Raw genomic sequence first — 17,936 nt, 5'->3', positions numbered from 1 at the left:
ATTGTCAAAATGGCCATACCAAAAGCACTGTACAGATTTAACACAGTCACTATCAAAATTCCAATGACATTCTTCACAGAACTAGAAAAAGAAATTCTGAAATTCATTTAGAAAAATAAGAACCCAGAATAGCCAAAAAAATCCTTAGTATGAAGAGTGAAGCAGGAGGCATTACAATATTGGATCTCATATTATTCTACAGAGCTATGGTAACAAAAGCAGCATGGTACTGCCACCAAAACAAGCAGGAAGACCAATGGAATAGAATAGAAGACACAGAAACAAAATGTCAAAGGTGCCAAAAATATTTTGGAGAAAAAATAGCTTTTTTAACAAATTGTGCTGGGAAAACTGGAAATCCATTGTAGTAGAATGAAACCCATATCTCACACCCTATGCAAAAGTCAACTCAAAGTGGTTTGAAGATCTAGGAATTGGACCTTGTAGTTCCTAGAAGAAAATGTAGGTCCAGCACGCCAGCGTGTCGGCACAGGAACTGACCTCCTTAACAAGACTCCTAAAGTGCAAGAAATCAAATCAAATCAATAAGTGGAATGGCATCAAATTGAAAAACATCTGCACAGCAAAGGAAATATGAGTGTAAAGAGAGAGCCTACAGAATGGGAGAAGATCTTTGCCACTTGTTTCTCAGAGCATTAATATGTAGAGTACACAAATAACTCAAAAAAATTTTTAATATTTTACAATTTTTAATAATTTTATTTATGTACCACTGAGCCACAACCCAGTCCCTCAAAAATTTTAATACAAAAACAAAAAACCCAGGAAGTGGGCAAAAATAACTAAACAGACACTTCTCAAAAGAAGAAATACAAATGGTCAACAAATATATGAAAAAAATGTTCGTCTCTAGCAATTAGAGCAATTTAAATTAAAACTACATTGAGATTTCATCTCACTCCAGTCAGGGTGGCAATTGTCAAGACTACAAATAATAATAAATGTTGGTAAGGATGAGGGGAAAAGGTACACTCATTTTTGCTGAGACTACAAGTTAGTGCAACCACTATGGAAAGCAGTATAGAGAATCCTTAAAAAACTAAGAATGGATCCAAATATGACTCGGCTATCCCACTCTTCAGCATATACCCAAAAGATTTAAAATCAGTATACTACAGTGATGCAGCCACATCAGTAGCAGCACAATTCACAATACCAAAACTATGAAGCCCATCTAGGTGCCCTTCAACAGATAAATGAATAAAGAAAATATGGAATGTATACACATTAGAGTATTACTCAACCACAAAAAAGAATGAGATGATGGCATTTGCTGGTAAGTGGAATGAACTGGAGACTATCATGCTAAGTGAAATAAGCCAGTCCTAAAAATCAAAGTTTGATCAAAAAGAAAAAGAAGAAAGGGAAAAAAGGAACAGGAAATTTCACACCAAAACAGAGACAAGATCAGTAGAGTAGGGGATTGAGGAGGAAGAAGGAACTGGAAAAGGGAAGAACAGTAGAATGATACTGAATTTTGTATGTGAATGCATGATATGGCATGGCGGTTCCCACCATCAGATGTATCCACAGGCACTAATTTTACAAAAGTAAATAGATTGAAGAGGTATTGAGAACTAAATTGGAGTGGGTTGTGTTCCATGCTTTTGTATGTCAGGATATTTCCTGGTATTGTATATAACTAAAAAGAATTTTTAAAAAATAGTTTCAGAAAATGTACTTAATTTGCTGGTTTTGTACATAATGTGATAATCAACAGACATGTTTCCTTTCCTCTTTCTTTTTTTTTTTGTTACCAGGGATTGAACTCAGGGGCGCACTCGAACACTGAGCCACATCCCCAGCCCTATTTTGTATTTTATTTGGAGACAGAGGCTGACTGAGTTGCTTAGCACCTTGCTTTTGCTGAGGCTATCTATGAACTCTCAGTCCCCCTGCCTTAGCCTCCTAAGCTGCTGGGATTGTAGGCGTGCACCACTACGTGGCAATTTGTTTTAAATGAAGCTTTCACTTCCTTTTTTGTTTTTTGTACTGGGGATTGATCCCAGGGTTGTTTAACCACTGAGCCACATCTCCAGCCCTTTTTGTGTTTTATTTAGAGACAGGATCTCACTGAGTTGCTTAGAGCCTTAACGAACACCTTCAAAAGACAAGTAAGCTGGATGAAAGTTTGCACGCTTGTAATTCCAGCAACTCGGGAGACTGAGGCAAGGAGAATAGCAAGTTTATAGCCAGTCTCAGTGAGTTGGTGAACCCCTGTCTCAAAATGAAAAGTGCAGTGGTAAAGCCCTCCAGGGTTCAATCTCCAATAAAAAAAAATAAATAAACATAAATTTTAATGGTCTACAGTATGTGAATATTAAAATGTAACTTTTTAAATTTAACATTTTATGCTGCATTAGTGCATGAAAATGAAATGAGAATTTTTCTCCTATTTAAAAAGCTAACATTTTTAATATAAAGTGGTTTTTTTTAATTTCTGTTTCAGTAATATATTATCAGATATGAAAATTGCCAAATCTGCTTCGGCTAGACTTAGCACAAGACCAGAGCATCAGATTCAGTTTGATGAAGGATCTGATCATTCTCTCAGCCAGGAGAAGACAGCTGATCTTAAAAAAAGGTATTCAGGCTTTCCAGTCTATTGGATTTTGTTGGTATTTTTTTTTTTAACATTAACTGTAAATTTACTTTATTCTTTGTTATTGCAATTGCTGATAGTTATTTGAGCATTATGGATACATTCTGCCTATATCTTATTACTCTCTGGATGCTATTTCCTAGAGAGGAAAAATCTTGCATTTAGCCGTTCTACCTTTTTTTGTACTATAAAGCAAAATGGGTCTTGCCTCCGAGCTGCCCATGTTAAATAGGGGTCCCCCGATTCAGAGTAAGAGGAGCTGACTGAGTTCTGAACAAACAAATGTTTTACAAGAAGCATTATTTTTCATTCTGAATGTTTCTAACACTGGATGTTTATATACCTTTATCACTCTATAGTCCTCTTTCATCATTTCTTAGAGAAACAACCCATAATAAAAAAAAGAAAGTGATAGATTATTTATAGCAACTTGAATTTGCTAATTTATAACTTTTTATGGTGTTGAAATAAGCTGCATAGTTACTTTACAATTGAAAGCTGCTCTATATTTACATAAAGTTTCTGTATTTTCTCTCCTTTAAGCCCAGAAAGCAACATTTGGGGAGAGGGAACCAGATATTTAGCATTATCTGACAAAAACTAACTTGTCTTTGACAATAGGTGTGAACTGGTTGTGGTGGCACATGCCTATTTACCAACCACTTCGGAGGCAGGACCCTCACAAGTTCCAAATAAGCCTGGGAAACTATAGAGACCCTATCTCAAAAAAAAAAAAAAAAAAAAAAAGTAGGGAGCAGAATGTTCTCAAATTGGAGTAGTTTCAATGCATTGTATATTCTGAGGGATTTTGTCTGAAATAGAATCTGAGGAACTTATTTGACTTTGCTCCTTCCAGATCCTAAATTACCATGTTGTGGGACAGGTCACTCAGAAAACATACCAAGTTCCAGTTTTGTCCAAATTGAAGTCTTTATTTAGCCCGTCGGCCGGCAAACTGTTCCCCACAAGACCCATAACTGTCTCTGCAAGGAACAGCCCTGAGCCTGAGGATTTTAGGATATTTAAAGGCAAAAAACCACATCTGGATTGACATAGCTGCAAGCAAGCAGGTATAGAAGCTGATTTGGGCAGTTAGTGAGACAGTGCAGTGGGTACATTGGTATTTCCCATGGGACTTCCAAGTTGGTATAGCAACGAGCAAGCAGAAGGGAAGTGGGTCAAAATGACCCTAGTTAAGTACAAGTTAGAGAATGGTTTCTAACATGTAGACAATCAATCACTGACAAGGTACATTGCCCAAGAAAAATGGAAACCAAAGAGAATAATTTTTCATTTTATGAGAATTGCTATTTTGTGTTGCCAAATATGTTATGCTAAGTAACTATTAATGGGTACAGAAGCAGGGCTTTCCCATGGGAGAAGCATTTCTTACATGATATGGAGTCTAAGGGTAAAATGGAGTCTGTTTGGTCATTGACCATATAGCCTGGTCCATAAACAACCGATTTGTACTGGAAGACTGAAAAAGGTGGTCAGCATTTAACAGAGGAAGTTCTTTTAAAAGTGACTTTGGATGATTATTTGAATTACTAATTTAAAGTGATTTAATGTCTGTGACACGTTATTGAATACTTGAGGTTTGACTTACTAATTCACGGAATCAGTCTTCTTTCCTTGGTTCTGTGTAACTATCTGAATGGTTTATCATAACTTGATTTTTAATAATATTAGCTGCCATTGAAAATTAGAAAACAACAAGGGAGAAGCTTAAAAAAATAAGGAAGGGGTTTCTGTGCATATAATGACTGTATTAAAAAGCTGACTAAAGCTGGGCATGCCTTAGGAAGCTGCAGCAGGAGGATCGAAAGTTTAAGACCAGGCTCAGCAATTTAGCAAGATCCTAAGTAACTTAGAAAGACCTTGTCTCAAAATAAAAGATAAAAATCCAGGACTGGGCTGATTCTTTGAGTTATAGACTGAGAGGTCTGAGGTACAGTGCACTAGCTTTGGAGTCATACTGGCCTGCTTCAGAATCTTGGCACTGCTACAGACTAATTCCAAGACTGGAGCAACTTGTATAACCTTAATTTCCTATAAAATGCTCAAAGTGAAGTAGCTTAAATGATTTTCTTGAGAAGTAGAGGAGTAATTTGAATCAGTTGTCAATTACATAGTAGATAAATAGCGAATGTTCATCACCTTCCATGTTAGTAGATTCCTCTTAAATTTCCATACTTTGCCAATGCATTCCATCTTTACCGTGAATTTAATCATCCTTTTTGCTTGTTATACACTTGTGGGAAAGTAGGGTAGGAAATGAATGCAAAGCACTGAGGATAGTTCTTTCTGGAGCATAAAGGTATTTATTTACAAAATATTTGGAATCATGCTAGAGGAAAACGTGATTTGAGATCGCATCTAATTTTAATACACTATTTACACTTTTTCCAGTTAGCTTTGTTTAGTAGAGAAAAATATTTTGATCCAGAGAAGTATTACAAATTGTTTTAAAAACAAATTCTCCAGTTTATAAACTGGTTTTTAATCTGCCAGTATATTCATTCAAGTAAATATGTAAATTGATGCATTAAACAGTTGATTAAAATTGTACCAGAAGTTACCTGTTAACTCTCTGACATTAATTTCAATAGTTAATTAAAAAGTTATATAAAGAAAGTTAATATTCTAAACATCAGAGTGATTGCTTTGTGAAAGAAAATGTTGCCGGATGCAGTGGCAAAAGTATGCCTCTAATCTCAGCGGCTCAGGAGGCTGAGGCAGGAGGATTGCAAGCTCAAAGCCAGCCTCAGCAATTTAGCGAGTGAGACTAAACAAGTCAGTGAGATAAAATACAAAATGGGGCTGGGGATGTTGCTCGGTGGTCAAATGCCCTTGAGTTCAATTCCTGGCACACCCCCCACCAAAAAATAAAAATAAAAGAGAATGTTTTGATTTAGTTGTGCAATACTTTATAACTATAATTTGTAGTTAAACATTGCATTGTTTTCTGCTTTTAAAACAATGTAAACTTTAGAAGCTAATATTTTGGTGTATTTTTGTAGCTTTCCATAATACTAGGTCTTATTACACTTTTATATGGAAGGGATCAAATAAAAATTATGGTGAATTAAACCAATCTTTTCCATTAGGTGAACTGAAAATTAAACTAAAATGATTTGTTGTATTTGTGAAGCAAAAATTCAAATATCATTATCAAATATCATGCCGTCCTAACAGCATGGCATTTTAACTATAATGTCTGATGTGGTTCAGTGGAATTATTTTTCATTTCTACATAGAATATTTCAAGTAAAAGTTTTCTTCTTATAAACAGTTTTTGTTGACAGTTTATATAGTCGTTAAGAAATGTTTTTTTCTGTTTTTACTCTTAGGAAAAATTTATTCAAGGGGAAGAGGCTTAATATTTTTGACATTGAAACATTTTCTGAAAAAGCACCTGAAACAGGTTTGTTAAGAAATAAACAGCAAAAATAAATTAATTATTTTTTTAAAAAATGAACAGCCCTCAAATGGAGAAACATTTTTGTGTTTCAAAGATGTTCTTTGAATTTTGATTACATAATAGTTGGTACTTTAATATTCTCTTCTGTCATTTTTCTGGATCATGCTTTTGAATGTATGCTTATGAATGTAGTTGTTGACACTACTAGTTTTGGTCAGATTTCCCCCTTTTTTTAAAACAGCACATTCTGTGTGGGGCCATGGAAAGGAAGTTGGTTCTACCAGTTGAAGAATCCAGAGATATGGATTGACTACTGGTATCAGTTAAATCATTAATCAGCACCCATTATTTGCAATGCAACTCTGTGCTCTTACATAAAAAGAAATGAGTTGCGATTCTTGCTTTTGGGCAACTTACTGTCTAAAAGTGGAGATCACACTTATAGAAGTAACTTTCTGAAATGAGGTAGTGACTGTTCAAGAGATGGAAAGAACATACATTCAGGGAATATATGTAGCAGACTTGTTTTTTTGTTTGTTTTTGTAGTTCTAGATGGGGATTATACCTTTATTTTATTTATTTTTGTATACAATGCTAAGAATAGAATCCAGTGCCTCACACATGCTATGGAAGCAGTCCGCCACTGACCCCCAGCCCCAGCCCCGTATTTTCTCTTAAAACTTGGTTAGTCTTTGTTCTGTGTTTGCCCTTTTCTTTGAGTAAGATGTCAAAGCCTTCAAATTCTCCATTTTAAATCTAATCAAAAGAGAAATAATTAACTTGAAATTTGGTTTCATGATGAAATTAATTTTTAAACACTCAATAAAAGTTGTTTCCTGCTTATGAACATGGATCTTGGAGAAGTAATGTATATGAAGTTAGGTTCTCTAGGTCAATCTCCAATGGTGTATTTAATCTTACTACCACTTACTAATATAAACATCTTGATTTTCCCACTATTCAGTCAACATGATTTTGGGGGCTAGATCTCACTCATGTTTGTATACCCTGTATCACCTAGCCATGTGGTTTATAGATATTAGGAATTATCTTAAATTGTAAATCCTGCACAATCATGGTGGCACAAACCTATAATCCAATCTACTTGGGTGATTGAGCCAGGAGAATCCCAAGTGCAGGGCCAGTCTGAGCAGCTTAGTGAGACCTCGTCTCAAAATAAAAACTAAAAAGGGCTAGATTGTAGTTCAGTCGAGTGAACCTGGGCTCAATCCCAGTACCACAAAAAACAAATCAAAACAAAAAAAACCACTTCAATCCTTTTTGAATAAAATGAGCCAAAAAAATAAATATCCATAGGGGAAGGAAGTTGATGCAGCCAATGTTCATTCACTTGAACTGAAGATGAAGCAATAGAACAACCCCCCTTGTTAAATTGTGAAAACCTGCATTCTGTTGTATATGGTGAACAGGAAGTGCTAAATATGCAGGCATGGAGAAAGATTCTCCAGTGGCATCTGTTAAGCTTGCCTCAAAGAGGAATTTATTGTCAGGAGAGCTGCTGTTGTCCACCCAATGAACAGCCACAAGAGAGACTTGGATCTTGAAGGAGTCAGCTTGCTTTCTTTTTTTTTTTTTTAATTTTTATTGTTGGTTGTTCAAAACATTACATAGTTCTTGACATATCATATTTCACACTTTGATTCAAGTGGGTTATGAACTCCCATTTTTACCCCGTATACAGATTGCAGAACACATCGGTTATACATCCGCTGATTTACATATTGCCATGCTAGTGTCTGTTGTATTCTGCTGCCTTTCCTATCCTCTACTATCCCCCCTCCCCTCCCCTCCCCTCCCCTCCCATCTTATCTTCTCTCTCTACCCCATCTACTGTAATTCATTTCCCCCCCTTGTTTTTTTTTCCCTTTCCCCTCACTTCCTCTTGCATGTAATTTTGTATAACCATGAGGGTCTCCATTTCCATGCAATTTCCCTTCTCTCTCCCTTTCCCTTCCACCTCTCGTCCCTGTTTAATGTTAATCTTCTTCTCATGCTCTTCCTCCCTACTCTGTTCTTAGTTACTCTCCTTATATCAAAGAAGAATTTGGCATTTGTTTTTTAGGGATTGGCTAGCTTCACTTAGCATAATCTGTTCTAATGCCATCCATTTCCCTGCAAATTCCATGATTTTGTCATTTTTTAATGCAGAGTAATACTCCATTGTGTATAAATGCCACATTTTTTTTTTATCCATTCATCTATTGAAGGGCATCTAGGTTGGTTCCACAGTCTTGCTATTGTGAATTGTGCTGCTATGAACATCGATGTAGCAGTGTCCCTGTAGTATGCTCTTTTTAGGTCTTTAGGGAATAGACCGGGAAGGGGAATAGCTGGGTCAAATGGTGGTTCCATTCCCAGCTTTCCAAGAAATCTCCATACTGCTTTCCAAATTGGCCGCACCAATTTGCAGTCCCACCAGCAATGTACAAGTGTACCCTTTTCCCCACATCCTCGCCAGCACTTGTTGTTGTTTGACTTCATAATGCCTGCCAATCTTACTGGAGTGAGATGGTATCTTAGGGTGGTTTTGATTTGCATTTCTCTGACTGCTAGAGATGGTGAGCATTTTTTCATGTACTTGTTGATTGATTGTATGTCCTCCTCTGAGAAGTGTCTGTTCAGGTCCTTGGCCCATTTGTTGATTGGGTTGTTTGTTTTCTTATTGTTTAATTTTTTGAGTTCTTTGTATACTCTGGATATTAGGGGTCTATCTGAAGTTCGAGGAGTAAAGATTTGTTCCCAGGATGTATGCTCCCTATTTACCTCTCTTATTGTTTCTCTTGCTGAGAAAAAACTTTTTAGTCCCGTTTGTTGATTCTAGTTATTAACTCTTGTGCTATGGGTGTCCTATTGAGGAATTTGGAGCCCAACCCCACAGTATGTAGATCGTAGCCAACTTTTTCTTCTATCAGATGCAGTGTCTCTGATTTGATATCAAGCTCCTTGATCCATTTTGAGTTAACTTTTGTGCATGGCGAGAGAAAGGGATTCAGTTTCGTTTTGTTGCATATGGATTTCCAGTTTTCCCAGCACCATTTGTTGAAGATGCTATCCTTCCTCCATTGCATGCTTTTAGCCCCTTTATCAAATATAAGATAGTTGTAATTTTGTGAATTGGTCTCTGTGTCCTCTATTTTGTACCCTTGGTCCATCCGCCTGTTTTGGTACCAGTACCATGCTGCTTTTGTTACTATTGTTCTGTAGTATAGTTTGAAGTCTGGTATCGCAATACCGCCTGATTCACACTTCCTGCTTAGAGTTGTTTTTGCTATTCTGGGTTTTTTATTTTTCCATATGGATTTCATGATTGCTTTATCTATTTCTACAAGAAATGCCATTGGGATTTTGATTGGCATTGCATTAAACCTATAGAGAACTTTTGGTAATATCGCCATTTTAATGATGTTAGTTCTGCCTATCCATGAACAGGGTATATTTTTCCATCTTCTAAGATCTTCTATTTCTCTCTTTAGGGTTCTATAGTTTTCATTGTATAAGTCTTTCACCTCTTTTTTTAGGTTGATTCCCCAAGTTTTTTTTTTTTTTTTTTTTTTTGAGGATATTGTGAATGGAGTGGTTGTCCTCATTTTCATTTCAGAAAATTTGTCGCTGATATACAGGAATGCCTTTGATTTATGCGTGTTGATTTTATATCCTGCCACTTTGCTGAATTCATTTATTAGCTCTAATAGTTTCTTTGTAGACCCTTTTGGGTCTGCTAGGTATAGAATCATGTCATCTGCAAATAGTGATAGTTAAGTTCTTCTTTTCCTATTTTTATGCCTTTAATTTCTCTCATCTGTCTAATTGCTCTAGCCAGTGTTTTGAGAACTATGTTGAACAGAAGTGGTGAGAGAGGGCATCCCTGTCTTGTTCCAGATTTTAGAGGGAATGCCTTCAATTTTTCTCCATTCAGAATGATGCTAGCCTGAGGCTTATCATAGATAGCTTTTACAATATTGAGGTATGTTCCTGTTATCCCTAGTTTTCTAGAGTTTTGAACATAAAGGGATGCTGTACTTTGTCGAATGCTTTTTCTGCATCCATCAAGATGATCATATGGTTCTTTAAGTTTGTTGATGTGGTGAATAACATTTATTGATTTCCATATTGAACCAGCCTTGCATCCCAGGGATGAATCCTACTTGATCATGGTACACAATTTTTTTGATATGTTTTTGTAGCCGATTTGCCAAAATTTTATTGAGGATTTTTGCATCTAGGTTCATTAGAGATATATTGGTCTGTAGTTTTCTTTCTTTGAGGTGTCTTTGTCTGGTTTAGGAATCAGAGTGATGTTGGCCTCGTAGAATGAATTTGGAAGTTCTCCCTCTTTTTTTATTTCCTGAAATAGCTTGAAAAGTATTCGTATTAGTTCTTCTTTAAAGGTTTTGTAAAACTCTGCCGTATACCCATCCGGTCCTGGGCTTTTCTTAGTTGGTAGTCTTTTGATGGCTTCTTCTATTTCCTCAATTGATATTAGTCTGTTTAAGTTGTCTATATCCTCCTGACTCAATCTGGGCAGATCATATGACTTAAGAAATTTATCGATGCCTTCACTATCTTTTATTTTATTGGAGTATAAGGATTCAAAATAATTTCTAATTATCTTCTGTATTTCTGAAGTGTCTGTTGTGATATTGCCTTTTTCATCCCGTATGCTAGTAATTTGAGTTCTCTCCTTCTCTTCATTAGCATGGCTAAGGGTCTGTCAATCTTATTTATTTTTTCAAAGAACCAACTTTTAGTTTTGTCAATTTTTTCAATTGTTTCTTTTGTTTCGATTTCATTAATTTCAGCTCTGATTTTAATTATTTCTTGCCTTCTACTTCTTTTGCTGTTGTTTTGTTCTTCTTCTAGGATTTTGGGATGAAGTGTGAGATCATTTATTTGTTGGTTTTTTTCTTTTTTTTTAAGGAATGAACTCCAAGCAATGAATTTTCCTCTTAGAACTGCTTTCATTGTGTCCCATAGATTCCGATATGTTGTGTCTGTGTTTTCATTTATCTCTAAGAATTTTTTAATTTCCTCCTTGATGTCTTCTATAACCCATTAATCATTCAGTAACCTATTGTTCATTCTCCACGTGATGCATGATTTTTCCTTCCTCCTTTTATCGTTGATTTCCAGTTTTGTTCCATTATGATCAGATAAGATGCATGGTATTATCTCTACTCCTTTGTAATGTCTAAGAGTTGCCCTGTGACATAATATATGATCTACTTTTTAAAAAAAATTTATTTTTTGTATTCAGTTTTGAACCTAGGGCCTCACACATGATAAACAAGTTCTCTACCACTGAGCTACATAACCAGTCATTTTTGTTTTTACTTTTAGTTTTGAGACAGGCTCTCACTAAGTTGCTGTAAGCTATCCTTTAATTTATGATCCTCCTGCCTCAGCCACCTGAGTCTCTGGGATTATAGGTGTGCATTATCACACCCAGCGTACTTTTAAAAATTGGGAGTATTATGTATTAATTTACCGTAATGAAGATACTGTTCTACTAAACTATACTTGTATGAGTCTAAATAATATATTTTGTTCAGTTAATACAAGAATAGCATCAATGTAGGAATTTAAATTTAACAGTTGTTCATGGCTCTTTCCTTACCTGCCTAAGTAATACCTACAGTATAGTTAGCATTCAGTAATTATTTATTGACTAACTGAATGAGTTCTTCTCTCCCATGATTCCCACATTTTCCATCAAATTCTTAACCACTGCAGCAAAAGGACAGAGAGTCCTACTGGTTATCTCAAAGTAATCTAAATCTTACTGAAAAGAGACTTGGTTTAGGGTAGAATTGGATTTAAATTCATATTCTTCCATACTATCTTCTGAGTCCCATTTACTCACCTATAAAATGAGAGCTAGTGCATACATCTTGAGGATTAAAAGAGATAAAGTATCAGGTACAGTACCTGGAACACAGTAGATGTTTAAAACATGGTTGCAACTATTAACAAATATAAAGATAATACAGTGATGGTAATGAAAAGGGCATTGGTTGATTGGTGCCCACTGAATAAATAAATAAAACCAAGATAATTATTTCATTGTTATAATTACTCTGTAAATATGTCTAATTAGTCCAAACTGCTGTGATCTTTTGTCTGTAACAGATGGTCTAGACCAATATATTTAATACCACCAGTTGATGTAGACATGTTTGTGCACATACAGGCTCATAGGAGCAGCTTAAAAATAAAGCAGAATAGGTAAAATAAGGCTTACCTCGGCATTCTAAATGAGCTCCTTGTTGGGATGGCTTAGGAGGCTTGGCAAAAGTGAGTAAAGCAGAGTAAGTCTTTCAGCCAGAAATTTTGTTCCTAGGAACAAAATTTATTCTAAGAAAAGGATTATAAATATGCACAGAAGTATGTGGTGCAATTAAAAGAAAAATTAGGCACAGCAGTGCCAATCTTCAGGCAACTATTGAGCTACTTTCTGTTACACTATAGATGAGTTTGCATCTCTTAAGTGAAAATACACAGCATGTACTCTTGGGTCTGACTTCTTTTACTCAGCATAATTATTTGGGATTTATCCACACTGTTGCATGTATCAGTAATTAGTTTTTATTGCTGAATAGTATGTGACTGTATAGCTGTAGGGACATTTGGGTTCTTTTTCAATTACAAGCCAGTTTTGACTGTTACAAATAAAGCTTCTATGAACTTTCTAGTATAATCTTTTTTTAACATTTATTTTATTTTATTTAGTTATAGGTGGACACAAGACCTTTATTTGGTGCTGAGGATCAAACCCAGTGCCTCACGCACGCTAGGCAAGTGCTCTACCTCTGAGCCATAACCTCAGCTCTCTAGTATAATCTTTATGTGAACATTTGTTACCTTTCTCTCTTAGGTGAATATCTAGGAGTGAAATGGCTATATTGAATTGTTGAGTATTCTTAACTTTTTAAGAAACAATTTTTCCAAAGTGCTTATACCATTTTACTCTTCCACCAGCAGTGAAAGATGACTTAAATTTTAAAAATAAGTAAATGATTGAAGAATATAACATGATAATGGTATGAGTCAACATTGATACCACCTTACTCATAGGATACTAGTATTAAATTAATTTATGTATTTAAAAAACATTAGCTGGGTGTGGTGGCACAAGCCTGTAATCCCAGCAGCCCAGGAGGCTGAGGCAGGAGGATCACAAGTTAAAAGCTCACCTCAGCAATGCCAAGGCACTTATAGCAACTCAGTGAGACCCTGTCTCTAAATAAAATACAAAATAGGACTGGGGATGTGGCTCAGTGGAACTCAGTGGTCAAGTGCCCCTGAGTTCAATCCCTGGTATCACCTCCTCAAAAAAAAAAAAAAAAAAAATTAGCATAGAGTGTTTAGTATCCGTTTGTATTTCTGTCATTATTATTATGTTAACTTCTTTGGTCTTTAATAGTGGTAAGGTATTAGTGACAAATTTTGTCAGACTGAAAATAGGCTGGACTTTAAAGATCAAACTCATCTATCAGGACCAAGCATGGCAGTACGCACCCATAATCCCAGAAAATCAGGAGGCTGAGGCAGGAGAATCCCAAATTCAAGGGTCAGCCTGAGCAACTTAGTGACATCCTGTCTTAAAATAAATAGAGCTGGAGATAGAGCTCAGAAGTAGTATGTCCGTCAGTTCAATCCCTAATACTGCCCTCCCCCCAAAAAGACATAATATATAAAAGAGATTCATATTCATGAAAACACCCTTGAACAAAACACAAATTCCTTTTGTCCTTTGAAATAGAGCAGTAATTGTTCAGAATTGTAGTAATATAGAAATTAAAGCTTACCATTATTATAGTTATAATCTTTATAATTTTTATTGCAGTTTTAGCTCTCCACTTTTGTTATATACTGTTTAGTTGTGAGTATCAGTGTCTGAAAACATATTGTCAAATCAGAACTGATTATAGCATTTTAAAGAAGAAATACATTTATGTGGACTTGTGCTTACTTAAAATATTTTTATGATACAGAGACATCACCTTCTATTTGGGATGTGGAATTTGCTAAGCAACTAGCTGCAGTAAATGAACAGCCCTATCAGAACGGGTTTGAAGAAATGATTCAGTGGACAAAGGAGGGGAAACTCTGGGAGTTCCCAATCAACAATGAAGCAGGTATGTGTTAATTTCAGAAGTCTATAACATTGATTTGAGACCATGTTTAGAAAATGTTCATTTTTAGAATTTGGATGTTTATATGAATCTGAAACACTGCAAATGTCTTCATGGTGTCCTAGAAGAAATCTGACAATGTTTTTGAAAAGTGTTCGAATTTTACTTAATTGTATGTATTTGATAAGGAAAATAAAAAAGTAAAAGATCTTTTTAAGTTTCTAAAGTTTTCCTATAGACAACAGTATTTTATAATGATATAAGTCAATTTCTTTTTTTTAATATTTTTTTAGTTTTTAGGTAGACACAATATATTATTTTACATTTATATGGTTCTGAGGATCACAAAATGTGATCACATTAAATGTGATTTAATGTGGCATTAAAGGATTGAGAACTACACATAATACTTTCTAGTTGCTAAGCAGGACATTCTTTGCTGGTTATGAGATTACAGTTCAAATTTGGAAAATATTTCAACTCTTAAAGTTTTATGTTCATGTCTTTTATCCATAAAACCACTGCAAGGTACGCTTAAAAGCTACTCAAAGCAGAAATGTTAGGAAATTTTAGAAATCTTTGCATACTGTAAACGCTTTGAACTGGTAATGGAATATTATTTACTTTCCTGGGTGTTTTCTGAAGATGTTTTATGTTCCTCCTTGCACTATGCTGTTTTTTCTTTTGTGGCACCCATGTTGTCTTGAGTTAAAACAGTCTCATTGAATTTTCTAGGTGCATTTTCAATTGGAAGGTGTCCATTTATTCTTATGGTAAGATTAGCTAGAAGTTGAGGACACCTAATTCAGGAAATGTAGTCTATATTTTAAGCCTTTAGGTATTATGATATCAGTGTAATATTTTAATCTTTTATATTCTTTCATTTTATATTTTTTCTGATTAATAAGTAGAATGAAAACTTAAGCATTAGAAATTGACTTATATATTGGCTGGGGCTGTGGCTCAGTGGAAGAGTGCTCGCCTAGCATTCATGAAGCACTGAGTTCGATCCTCAGAACCATATAAATGTAAAATAAGATATTGTGTCTACCTAAAAACGAAAAAAAAAAAATTAAAAAAAAGAAATTGACTTATATCATTATAAAAATACTGCTTTCTATAGGAAAACTTTAGAAACTTAAAAGATCCTTCAGCAGACTCTTAAGGAGTATTCTACATGGTGTATATGCAGTAGTGTAGCACACTGCATTTTGCCTGTTATATAACAAGGTTTAGGTTTGTTTGGGTTTTTTTGGTACTGGGGATTTAACCCAGGGGTGCTGTACTACTGAGTTACTTCCCCAGTCCCTCTTATTTTTTTGAGACAGTCTCACTTGAACTTGAGATTCTTGAACTTGAGACCCTCTTGCTAGGATTACAGGCATGTACTGCTGTACCTGGCAACAGTGTTTTTTTGTTTTTAATATTTTTAGTTATAGATGGACACAGTACCTTTGTTATTTATGTATTTTTTTATGTGGTACTGAAGATCAAACCCAGTGTCTCACACATGCTAGGCAAGTGCTCCCACACTGAGCTACAACCCCAACCCCCAAAACAGTGTATTTCTTAAAGTACTGTGGTTTGTGTATCAGGGTAATACAAAAAGACCAAAGACTTTTTACTTGTGCAAACCTAAATACAAACATGAGCTGTCAGTTAATAGCCATTTGCCTTTCAGGAAATTATTTAACTTTCTGGTCCTCAGTTTCCTCATCTGCAAAATTAAGGATACCTCACTGGAAGAGTGTGAGAATTTAATAAGATATTCAGTTGCTCTGCAGTTCCTGACATGATATTGTAATAGATAGCATATACTTGGATCATATTTTTATGAACACTATGCCAATCTTTGTTTTATGGTATATTTAGACCATTTACATACAACATAATTGTTGGTTTGTTAGGACTTAAGTCTGTCCTATTTTATTATTTGTTTTTGGTTCATTTTCCCTATTTCTCATTCCTATTTATCTTCTTTCTCCCTCCCTCTTTTTCTCTTCCTTGTACCAGAGATTGAACCCAATGGCATGTTACTACTGAGCTACATTTCTATCCCCGTCCCAGCCTTTTTCATATTTAATGGGATTTCTAACTTGCCCTAGTTTCTTTGCTTCTTGTGAACTGCCTGAACTTTTTTTGTGATTTCTTCTTGTTTTATTTACATATTTTAAAATATAGTTTGTATAATTTTCTTAGTGGTTGTTCTTGATATTAAAATATTCATTAATAACAATTGTTTCTGTACTTTGAACATTTGCTGTATTCTAGGCATTGTGTGTGTCTGTTTAATCTTTACAAAAACCCTAAGAAGGTACTCTTTTAATTGTATTTTCCTGAGGAAATTGATGGTCAGAGAAGTTAATTAATTTGCCTAAAGTCACAGTGGTTAAATTGGTGGGTAAACCTTGGTCTGACTCCCAAGTTTATGCATTTAACTGTATTTTATGTCTTATTTTCCTAGGTTTTGATGATGATGGTTCAGAATTTCATGAACATATATTTTTGGATAAGCACCTGGAGGGTTTTCCAAAACAAGGACCAATTCGCCACTTCATGGAGCTGGTGACTTGTGGCCTTTCCAAAAACCCATATCTGAGTGTTAAACAGAAGGTCGAGCACATAGAATGGTTTAAAAATTATTTTAAAGAAAAAAGGGACATTCTAAAAGAAAATAATATACAGTTTAATTAAGACAGTGGAAATTTTTATTTCAAGCTGTTGGAGATGGATATTATAACTAAATAAAATAATTTTACTAAAAGTTTTCATCTGATTTGACTGGTTTAAAAATAGATTTTTTTTTGAAATATGACAGTACCTGAAAAATATTCTTGTATGGAAAAAAAATCACTAGCATTTATAGGTTCAAAAGAATATCTGAGAATTAATAATAACTTTAAGACAATTTCCCCCAAACATTTCTATTTTTATTCAGTGACTGTACTTTGAAATACAATTCATTTATGAGCCATATATTTGATGACATCAAATTGCTTACATTAGTTTGTTTTTGTTGGTATGATACAATAAATGAAGCAGGCTAACTTTATAAAGAAAAAAAAAGGTTTGTTTAGCTCATCACTTTAGAAATTGAAAGTTCACACAGCATAGCGTGAGCTTTGACAGGGGCCTCATCAGAAAGGGCAGGAGTAAAGATGGGAGGAAGACATGAGATCATTTTTTTTTTTTTTAAGAGAGAATTTTTTTTTAATATTTATTTTTCAGTTTTCGGCAGACACAACATCTTTATTTTATTTTATGTGGTGCTGAAGATCGAATCCAGGGCCCGCGCATACCAGGCGAGCACGTTAACACTTGAGCCACGTCCCCAGCCCCAAGACATGAGATCTTGAAACAAGAAGTGAGAGAGAATAGTCCCTTTAGAGGGCATGCCCCTAAGGACCTACTTTCTAGGTCACACTTTTTTAAAATCAGAATTTAACCTAGGGGCACTTAAACGCAGAGCTACATCCCCAGCCCTTATTTTTATTTTGAGACAGGGTCTTGCTAAGTTACTTATGGCCTTGCTAAATCATTTAGCCTGGCTTTGAACTTGGTATCCTTCTGCCTGAGCTCCCAAGTTGCTGTGATTACAGGTGTGTGTGTGCCCAGCCAGGCCCCACTTCTTAAAGGTCTACTGCTTCTACATTGAGGACCAACCCTCTAATATATGAACCTTTAGAGGACATGCTCAAACATCAAAATCATTGTAGCACTGTTGTAACATTTGAGA

General features: G+C 35.1%; 1 protein-coding gene across 1 annotated transcript in view; it reads left to right on the top strand.

Annotated features, from left to right (window-relative positions):
• LOC144253346 (small ribosomal subunit protein mS31-like) overlaps positions 1 to 16,963 on the top strand; it is a 28,155-nt gene extending 11,192 nt beyond the window's left edge. Inside the window, exons 6-9 of the mRNA XM_077795461.1 lie at positions 2,471 to 2,605; positions 5,977 to 6,050; positions 14,060 to 14,203; positions 16,665 to 16,963. Coding sequence (XP_077651587.1) covers positions 2,471 to 2,605; positions 5,977 to 6,050; positions 14,060 to 14,203; positions 16,665 to 16,894 — 583 coding nt within the window. The 3' untranslated portion in view covers positions 16,895 to 16,963. The remainder of the gene's footprint in view (positions 1 to 2,470; positions 2,606 to 5,976; positions 6,051 to 14,059; positions 14,204 to 16,664) is intronic.
• Positions 16,964 to 17,936: the final 973 nt, after the last annotated feature.

The sequence above is a fragment of the Urocitellus parryii genome, chromosome 2 (genome assembly GCF_045843805.1).
Source record: "Urocitellus parryii isolate mUroPar1 chromosome 2, mUroPar1.hap1, whole genome shotgun sequence".
In the NCBI taxonomy this organism is placed as follows: domain Eukaryota; kingdom Metazoa; phylum Chordata; class Mammalia; order Rodentia; family Sciuridae; genus Urocitellus; species Urocitellus parryii.
Note: the sequence above shows the minus strand (reverse complement) of the source record. Positions and strands in the feature narration are given on the sequence as shown.